The sequence below is a fragment of the Humulus lupulus genome, chromosome 2, assembly GCF_963169125.1.
Source record: "Humulus lupulus chromosome 2, drHumLupu1.1, whole genome shotgun sequence".
Taxonomy (NCBI): domain Eukaryota; kingdom Viridiplantae; phylum Streptophyta; class Magnoliopsida; order Rosales; family Cannabaceae; genus Humulus; species Humulus lupulus.
The window spans coordinates 284,887,296-284,898,050 of record NC_084794.1 but is presented as its reverse complement, the minus strand read 5'-3'; the positions used below and the strand labels follow the sequence as shown (position 1 = coordinate 284,898,050).

At 33.2% G+C, this 10,755-nt stretch overlaps 1 protein-coding gene across 1 annotated transcript; it reads right to left on the bottom strand.

The window, feature by feature from the left end:
* Positions 1-9,311: 9,311 nt before the first annotated feature.
* LOC133815614 (uncharacterized) lies at positions 9,312-10,400 on the bottom strand. The gene is made up of 2 exons (XM_062248431.1): positions 9,650-10,400; positions 9,312-9,562 (listed from the first exon to the last, which is right to left on the bottom strand). Exons 1-2 carry the CDS (start codon positions 10,398-10,400, stop codon positions 9,312-9,314), a joined length of 1,002 nt encoding a protein of 333 aa, XP_062104415.1.
* Positions 10,401-10,755: the final 355 nt, after the last annotated feature.

Here is a 10,755-nt window from a genome sequence, read left to right as displayed (position 1 = left end):
TTAATCAAAGAATATTATGATTTTGTAATAATGAAGAACAAAGTGTAAATATGTTCTAACAATAAAAAATACAAGATATTTAAGATGAAAGAAAATATTTGAAGAAAAAAATCCATAAACTTTATTGCACAAAATGGGAAATCAACACACAACATAAATACTATCTAGTTACATATTGTTTCATCATCACCTTATTAATCTAAAAAAAAGATTAGAAACTCATAACTAGAATAACAAATACAAACTGAAAATTACAAACATAAATAAAAAAATTTGGAGGAGGAACCCCCAAATTTTTCCTCTAAAAACTCATAGAAAAAATGACCAAAAAGAAGAAAAAGATGAAGAGAATGGAGTGGTCTTCCAAGTGTACAAATTTTGTAGTGTAACCCCTCCTAAAGTAAGCACACCCAAATGGTCTTGAAAATTCCCTATTTATAGCCAAAATGAAAGTATTAAAATAATCAATTTAAATTAATAATAATATGGCAAATAGGGGTAAATTTTAGGGTGCAATGATGATTTTGGGGTAAAATTTGTGGAAAAGTTTGGGTAAAAATATGACATTTTTAGACATTGGGGACAAGGATGCAATTGTTGGGCTCAAAAAGTACAAAGGGGGCTGGTTGGGTGGCTGGGCCAGGCAGGGGAGCCAGCTGGCTGTTGTGCTCGAGTGGGCTGGCTGGGCAGAAGCTGTTGGGCTCGGTGGGCTTCGGTGGGCTGGTTGGGCAGCTGAAGGAGGCAACTGGGGGGATTGAAGCAGGCCTGGGCTAGAGTGGCAGGTGGGCCGAGTGGGCTTGGAGCGGGCCTAGGTGGCTGGGGAGCTGAAGGAGGCCTGGGCTGCTGGGCCATATAAGGCATGGGCCTGGGGCTTTGGGAGGCTCTTCATAAATGCCAATTATTTTCTTTCTTTTCCTTGAAATGCCATTTTTCCTTCATTTTTCTTGTTTTTCAAGAGCAAAATTGCAACAAATTATCTACAAAAATAAACACAAATTAAATTAAAACTAATATTTTTAATAATAAAATATACAACATAAGTACCATGAAAATATTAATTACAACTTTATTTACTTAAACATTTAAGCTCAAATTTACATATTTTTACTTCTAACTTAACAATATTAATTTCAAATAATTAAACTACAACAAAATAACTATAAAAACACACAAAAATATATAAAATCAAAATAAACCTAATAAATTCAAAATTACTTAAAAACTTAATAAATCAATTGAAAACTCAAGAATTAAGCAACAATTATCATATAAAATATTGTAAAATAACTCTATTTTGTAGAGTTATCAAAGTCTCATCGATGCATATCGAGGTATCCAATTGACATAAACATATGAGGGTTTTATCGAGGATCATCGAGGCAGACAAAAATCCCAGAAAAAAACAAAGAAAGGAACGAAAATTCATTCCGACAGTGAAAAATTACAATAAAATAAGTAGGCATACACATATTTGTTCGAAATAGCACAAGCAATGTAGATAAAAAAGTTTCCTCACTACATATAACAAATATATACTTACCCATACGATTTTTGCCTCTAGATCCAAAGGAGAAATGGTTTATTGGCTCGAAATGATTCACAACTTGCTCCTAGATCCGAAATACAAAATGACCTTGAAAATTAGTATAGCTTAAGATAATGGTGGTTGTCTTTGTGTATGAGAGCTTAGAGAGAGATAGAGAGAGAGAAAATGTGGGAGATAGAGAGGGAGAAGACAATAGGAGAAAAAAAGAAAGAAACTTATGTAAGGGGCATTTTGGGTATGAAATGGAATATTAAGATAAAAATGTGATGTTTTTTTAGCTAGGTACTTTTTTGACATACGACCCCTATTATGCATCAAAAATCAAATTTCCCTTTCTAAATAAAACATTGAAAAAATATATATTTAAATCTATTTTGATTTAAAATTTGTGGAGGTGGAGGTGGAGGGGTTGAGATTGGTTAAATATAATAGTTAAGTTGTTACACAATGCTTGAAATAGAGATTTTGAACAGTAGTAATACTTCTCGTGTATAAACCTTTTGATGTTCCCCCAAGTTTAAAGATTAAATTGTTCAATTCAAAGGTTGTATCTCTCTAAAATCCTAACTATCTGAGATATATTATTTTGATTTCATTTTTAGTTTGCCATTATATTAATTTTGTGTTTTCACCTTTGATAGTTCTAATATATTTTACATGAGGATTCCATTTATCTAGAACGAGTAATTTCACTCTCCATTTTACATTATTTTCTAATTCTTGCTTTAATCTTTGAATTTTCAAGATTTGCCTTTATACTATGCATGTGATTCTTGATTAGTCTTTAGAGTTTGTATTATTAAGTTTATTCCTATAATTCATTGTTGATTTATAGTGTGTAAACTATAAATTCCCAACAGGAGGAACCTAGAAATCTTGTTGGTGGAAGAAGGAGTAGGGGTGCACACGGGTCGGATTTTTGAGTTTCGGGCTCATCGGGTTCGGGTTTTGCGGGTTAAGAAAAATGGTACCGAAATCGATCCGAAATCTTCGGGTTTTTTCGGGTTCGGGTACACTCGGGTTCGGGTGTAATTTCGGGTTTTCTGGGCCATTTGTGATTTTGGGCCGAAAATCCCAGATTTGCAAAAATGCCATTTTTTTACACTTTTTTTTCAAAAATACCATTTTTTTTCAAATATACCATTTTTTTTTTCAGATTTCAGGTTTGATTTTGGGTTGGGCTGAGCCTATTGGGTTTTGGGCCGAAAAGCTAAAATTTGCAAAAATACCATTTTTTACACTTTTTTTCAAAAATACCAATTTTTTTTCGAAAATACCATTTTTTTTTTCGAATTTCGGGTTTGAACCCGAACCCGAGGCTAACAAATTTTCAAACCCGAACCCGACCCGACTTTTGTCGGGTTCGGGTCGGATTTCACCCGATTTTGACGGGTTTTCCCAAAAAACAGGTTTTCGGACTGCGGGTCGGGCGGGTTTGCGGGTTTTTCGGGTCAAATGTTCACCCCTAAGAAGGAGATGACACATCCTTACAAAGATCGAAAGGGCTGGGGATTGAGGCTGGGCAACATCTTCGTGGAGGAGGATCTTCAGCTTCAAAGTGAAGGCCGAAAATGATGGAGTGAAGAAGGTGGATCTGATCTAGGTCCTGTAAGTGTTATGATTGGTTAAATTTAATGCAAAAGTGGTTCTAGAGAAAGTGGTGTAAAATACTTAACAGTTTCATATAAGTGAGCAACGAATTTGAGATTTTGTTGTAGGCATTTATAATTGATTTTTTTTTTTGTTATCTAAAGTGATACAATGGGTTATCTGAGCATCCCCAAAATGTTTAGAAATTTTGAGGGTCCATTTGGCATAAAAAAGAGATGGTTAACCAGCCCTAAATGCAATATATCAGAGCCTGTGACTAACGACATACAACTGTCACCTGGGTGGCAACATATCACCATATTACCATATACCATATGAGTGGCGACATGTCACCACCCTCTGTACGGACATATACTTGTTTTCTACTCTAAAATTAATGATATATTTAAAATTTTTAATTGTATTGGTTAGGCCTAATTACAATGTCTACACTATAAAGAAGTATTTTTAGAGTTGTGAGACTTTGATCACACCTCTTAACTCTCTTAATCTCTCTCTAGCTCTCCGAATTCATCAAATTGTAGTTTCTCATCAAAAATTGCTTAACTTGGTGAGTTTCAAGATTTGTTATATCCCAATTCGTTGAGATTGACACAATCCTCATTCCACCATTGTAGAAAGCCTTAAGCAACTCCCAAAGACTTTAGAATAAATAATTTTAATAGTGAATTTGTCTAAAATCACAAATTTTATCCAATAAACTCATAAAAAATTGCTTAATTTGTGCGAGTTTCAAGACTTGTTATATCCCAATCCGTTGAGATTGACACAATCCTCATTCCACCATTGTAGAAAGTCTTAAGCAACTCCCAAGGGTTTAGATCATAAGAATTTTAACAATGAATCGGTCACATGCAAACTTTGGTATTCTCCATTTTGGTTCATGCATCTATCTCGTTTGGTTTTTCCTTTTAGAGTTTGCAAGTTGTTTTTATCAATCTTCTTGTGATATATTGATTGTATCAACTGTTTTGAGTTGTAATTCCATAAGGGTATTATCCTCATTCTTAATAATCAAATTCTCTCCCTATATATATATTTTTTTTTATATTTTGAATCTTTTCTCTACATTACCATGAATGAGAGTTCCTCTTAAGTTTATAACACAAGACTTTATGAGACTTGGGAAAGCACTACATCCTCTCAAAAAAAAAAAAAAAAAAAAACTAGAAAGAAAGAAAAATAGAAGGTACTAAAATATATATTTTTGTAAAACACAAAATGTGATTGAGTGATTTTTTAAGACGATTTCTTTATCTTTTGAACAAAATTTTATTTTTCAATAATCATGAATAGCTTTTGTATAATAAAATATTCTTCAAAATATAAATAAAAATGTTTAAAATAACATTCCACCAGATTTTGTAAAATATAATTTTTTAACATTTTGCTAGAGTAATTCTCTACACTTATAAAACATTATTCATCACTTAAACATTTTTAAGTAGTTCCTCTTTCATTCATATTTATTGTATTCAAAATGAAGAAAAGACTAAAGATTTATATAATAAATAAATGAAATTAAAAAAAAAAATGAATTGATGTATGGTAATTTGAAAAATAATAGCTAGTTTTTTAATTTAGTCAAAAATAACTTTTGGTATCAAAGTAAAATTTTATAGAACTAAATATCCTAAGCTTAAGTGCAGTTATATATTTAAAATATATTTTTTTATTTTTTTGTATTAATACAAAAGAAACCAACAATGAATATGTAATTAGAAAATTAATTTTAAATACTTTTATTTAAATTATTTTTAAATTTTTATTTATTTGAAAACTTTAAATAGTTAAAATAATTTTAATTAAAAATTTCTATTTTTTTGTGCAAAATAATTATATTTAAAATATGAAATTATTTTTGTTGTCCATGTTTTCATCAAGTGACACGTGATGATGGGTGTCGTATGTAGTATCAAATTTAAATATATTTATTCTTTATTACTTACTAAATTATTAGTAAAGTGGTAGTAAGGGTCGAACTCACAAGGATTATCATTCAATTTATCATTCAAAATAAAACGAAGAATTAAATAGGGGATTTTGTTTAAAAGATTTAATAACACAAAATAAAGTAATAAACAAAGAACAATGGATAATACGATTTTAAAGAAATAGTTATGTTACACCCGAATTTTGAAATTGTCTTAAATGAGCCTCAAAATGCAGGCTCGTAAAGTGTAAGCTCGAAAATGTCAAGTAAGGGCTCAACACTTGTATGAATTGATATGTTTCCTGATTTGTTATTATTGGTGATCAAGCACCAGTTAAGAGGGTTCGAGCTTAAGCATTAAGCTCAAAAGGATGGATCTTCTCCAGAGTATTTGAGAGCAATTCGAGCCTTCATTGCAAACTCAAAAAGGTTGATCTTCGAGGGTTAAGCTTGATGATATTGCTAGAAAAGGGTGTTGCTAACCAGAATAACAAGCTCGTGATGTTGGTCGATCTCGAAAGTGTGTGAACTATATGTTTGAGGTCGGTAACCTAGTTTGAACGCGGTGGCTGTTAGGAAATCTCTATTACTTGGGGATTTGTTGTTATCTGATAATAAATCTCGATTATCATGGGATATTTCATGATGAATATATTTAATTATATGGATATTGAAATACTCACGGATGCGTTGGAAGGAATAAAACCAGGAAGGAGCGAGCCCATCCGTCCAGAAGAATGCGGTCTTGAAGTTTGGAGGATGGTTTGGAATATCCTCGAATAGCCGTTTCTCTTTCGGATAGCTTGATAAGTAAAAGAAGCCATCTCCTCCACGAGCTCGAGAAGGGTTGCTCTTGAGGTAGAATAGATATAATATGTCTGGTGCCGAAGGCCCTTCCCATTTCATCTCATGTTACAACAACCTAAGGGCTGACAAGACCCTAAAAGAGTTGGTCTGGAGTTGGAAGGGGGCAAGTCCGACGAAGTCCAAGAAATCCTTGAAGTAAGTCTTCAAGGGTAGCAGAGCCCCAATCCTTATATGCTTGCGGCTCCAGGCGGCGAGCTTGACTTTACGGTTGGGATTGCCATCTCCCGGGGCGAGCAAATCCTTTCATTCGAGGTCGTCAAACGGAACATCAATGTACCAGAGAGTTTAAGGCCATGATAGGCCAGCAACTCGAATATATGGCTGGTGGACGTGATTGAGCTCCAATAGTGCTCAGCCTCAAAAAGATCCTCCTTCGAGGTGGGGAGTGAAAGAATTTGGGAGGTGGATGGATGAGCTGAAGAGTCCTCCATTATGGTAAAAGATAGGACACCAAGTGGAAAAGCGACTGTAACTGTAAGCATGGGGTCTAAGGGAATAGGCTTGATCTCGGGGTCTAGGTCAGGATAAGCCACCACTTGAAGTCTCTTCCTTTTTTTCTCTTCGACCTCGTCTATTTGACATCGAAAGCGGTCTTGTATGTCTTCTTGCTCACTCCTCTCTTTATGCTCGTGGATTAGTCGCTGGTTTCGAGTGAAAGGTGACTCAGAACTGGGTGTTGATGGGTAATAAGGGATAACGAACTCGGGCCCCCACCGATTCTCAGAGTACTGCGACATCTAACAAGGAAGAAAAAGGTGAGGGCCCATTATATAGAAAATCATAAGGAAATTATAATTTTGACAACTCGAGCTCGAAAGCTCGAGATAACAAGATTGCCTCAATTGAGACTAAAGGCTCGAAAGGGCGAGATTGACTTGGATGTCATTCCTGAACTATTGTCAAGTTTGGGCATTGAGGATGTACCCACGCAAGAGTGGGGAGGTTAATACCAGTTTAAAAGAATCTCATATTTTAAGGGAAAAAGGTTGCAGTTACCCGAAAAGGTGATATTTTTGGGATTCGTGCGTTTAAAATCCTAAACAAAATCTCTATTTCTTAAGCTACATGAAACAAGATTGTGACAAGTGTCACTCTCTTAATAATTCTATCTAAACATTAGGTTATAATAAATAATATTCAATGTCCAATAATATTAATCAAACCTTATGTTATAATTAATATTTCTAAACTATAGATTAAACTTATAAAATCCATAACTATTTCTACGAGTATCCAACTAAGTCCCGACTTGAACCAATATCCACTAAAACTAACATACTATAAACTATTACTATGTACTATTACTACTATCTAACTAAGTGAAATTCCGGGACGCTACACCGCGACCACTAGAAAATGTATTTTCCAGAAAATCGGGCTTCGGCCGCAGCTTGGGACATTTCTAGCCGTGGCCACTATGTTCTGTCCCCTAGGCCGCGACTTGAAATAAGGCTGGCTGCGGCCGTAGCAAATTTTCCCGTTTTTTGGTTTTCTTCTACTGCAGCGACTGAAAGTATTTTAAGCATAACTTCCTCGATATAATTTGGAATTGGACGATTCAAAAAGCTATGGAAAGATAAGAAAAATATATAAAACTTATATTTCTAGGTATATTTCCAAAAAGTATTGGAAAAGTATCAAAATCAAGTGTGAAGTTTTAGACTTGTAATTCCGAGTTAAACCATTGTTTGTAAAACATCCAAAATTCATTCGTTTTCATCCATATGTCTTGAAAATCGTAAAAACACAAAATAAAATAATTCAACATATATAAATAAATAATCAAGTTCATAATTATAGAAGAATAATGAATAAAAAATAGACAAATTCAGTACTTATCAAATTCCCTCACACTTGACATTTGCTCGTCCTCGAGCAAACAAAATAAAAACTATACACATAAGCAAATAAAAACATAAATAATGGTTTTGTCAAAAACGTTAGTTGTCTCAAAGATTGATTAACCAAATACGTTATAAGAAAAATTCGAATTTCACAATTCTCAGAATTTCAACTCAATGCCAATTACCACTTAAACTTGATCTCTTATGATTATACACAATCAAACTTACCAAAACAAAAACATTCAACCAAAGTATGTTTTAAAGTCTCTTGTATAGTAGATATTTTCATGAAAATCATCCACTCCATAGACATTAACCAGTTATTCTCCACTAATGTAAACACACACAATCAATAATCAAAATGTCTTTAAAAGCTTGTAATGTAAGGCTAAGGTTAAAGGTAGATGGAAAATGAATATTTAAGCTTAAATCACACCATAGCCTATATTTTTTTTCTTCTATTCTCTAGATCTTCCCATAAACTTCTCATACACCTGAAGAATACGTAATCTCTCCCTTTCATTCTTTTCACATTGATCTTATTATTTCCCCCACACTTATACATTTGCAATTTTTTTTTCAATATTTCTCTATGCATATTTTTTCTCTATTTTTTTTCTTCAATTAAACTCATTGGGAGAAATAGTAGATCATATACTTTCACAATATAATCCAACAAACCATTACAACTTCTCCTTCTTACAATCCATAACCTAACCCACCAAATCAAACAATTATATAAAATTATGGTGTAATGGGTCACTAAAAGGATAAAAAATTTAAGATGCAAAAGGTTTAGATATTGGCTTATAAAAGAAAAATATTATTCATTATGGCTCAAAATGGGAAACTAGGATTTTCAATTTCATAAGTAAGCTTGAAAGGTTCAAACGATTCAAAGAACATGCCTTAATCATCTTCCTAATCATGTGTACTTAGAATTTTGCCTCAAACAATTAATCAATGGTTTCTAGAGTGGTCAAGACTATATATAAGTAATAGGATGCATACATATCTCCAAACACTAGTGAAAGATAAATCTAATCGTACACATATTATGTTTAAAAATCTAAGATCAAACTTATGTAACAACCACACAAGAGTTAAGCACACAATTCATGCAGAATTCTTCAAGTTCTTAAACATATTCTTATCTCAATCAGAAGTTTTATCATTGACAGACAACTTTCAACACAACCATGCTTATGACAAACTAAAAAATAATAAAAAACGACACTAGAAACAACTAAACAACACAAACACAAATAAACAAAAAAAAAAAATCAACTAAACAACATAAACACAAATAACAACTAAATAAATGACAAATAAAAATAAAACATGCAGTTTTCCCTTCCCCCACACTTAATTTAAGCATTGTCCTCAAGGCATATACTAAATAAATAATAATAAAAATCAATGAAAAATAAAAAGATAAGGGTAAGAAAAACTCCTGCAAGTTTGCTTTGTTTAACGTCATTAGCTCGACTGAATGATGTGGTCATAATTGTTACAGTTGGTCATTTAACAGAACTTTCTTCCTCCTGTACTTATCAATAGAATTCAACATATCAAACTGTATAACTTCACCATCAAACTCTGTTGTAAGTACCCATACTTTGACATTCATCTTTGTACTTGTAATCAGTAAGAATGGCCTACCAAATTGAACCTGCACCAAAATATCTTCAACTACCCTTAGGGGAGGCACAATAGTGCGATCAACCAATCGAATGGTAACACCAGTTTCTTTTAATAAACCTAGATTTAAAGATGCAAAAATAAAATAAGACATAACATTAATAGATGCTCCTAAATCTATCATACAATTATCAAACCTGGTTTTACCAATAGTGTATGGATTTATAAACATCCCAAGGTCTTGACACTTGGGTAGAAACTTCCTTTGGAGAATAGCAGAAACATTCTCCCCCACATTTATCTTTTTATCACCCTTCAGTTTCCTTTTATATGTGGACAACTCCTTAGGAAGCTTAGCATATGGTGGTACTTGGTTAATGGGTTTAAGGAGCGAAATGTTGATTTTAAGGACCACCTTATTTTCCTTCTCATTCTTAAATTTTGTCAATTTTCTCGGAAAATGAGGAATAGGGACATACGAACTAACAGTTGGTTTGTGTAGCATGTTCTGTGATGATGGACCAACTGACGTGAAAGTTTCGATCTCCAGTGGAGAAGATGCTTCTGAGGTTGAATTGTTGACTTCTTGAATTGGAATTAGATCAAACGTTATGTTTGGATAAGGTGGCGTATCAAGTTGTGGACCACTTTGAAGAGTTAGGGTATCATCATTCTCTAATGGATTACTCTCTAATCCTTTGGGTAATTCTCCAATATTCTCAACCTCGAGATTATTCAATGATGTAGCAATTTTTCCCATAGTACTCTCCAAATTCTTGAGAGACGCTTCTGTACTTTGAAGAATAACTTGGGTCTGTATAGTTGAAGCCACCAATGTTTTTAGCATATCTGAAATTGATGGTTCTTGATCTTGTGACATTCCTGTAGGAGGTTGTTGAGGAAAAGGCTCATAAGTCTGCTCTGACATCTGTTGAAGTAGGAGATTGCTGGCATTCATTGCATTGATGAGATCTGAATATTGTGGCGCGAATTCGTTATATTTTGATTGAGAGTAGTAATTTGTCTCAGCATATTGATGTCCACCATATAAAGTATTAGAATATTCCTCCCATTGTGAATTGTAATTGTTAGATTATGGGTCATATCTAAATATTTGAGGATCATAACAGTGTTGATAGTACATTGTCATGTATCAAATCAAGTTTTATGCAGGCCCTGAAAACATCAACCACGATTAATAGACCAAGTTAGTAAAAAGAAAAAAAAATTAATAACAAATTAAATAAAATAGTCCTCGGCAACGGTGCCAAAAAATTGATGGGTGTCGTATGTCGTATCAAATTTAAATATTT

Excerpts from the sequence above, each read along its gene's own strand:
- LOC133815614 (XM_062248431.1), bottom strand. The coding sequence starts at position 10,400 with ATGAATGCCAGCAATCTCCTACTTCAACAGATGTCAGAGCAGACTTAT. Across the intron at positions 9,563-9,649 it reads TATAAATCCATACACTATTG|GTTTATTAAAAGAAACTGGT; the intron begins GTAAAACCAGGT and ends CTTTAAATCTAG.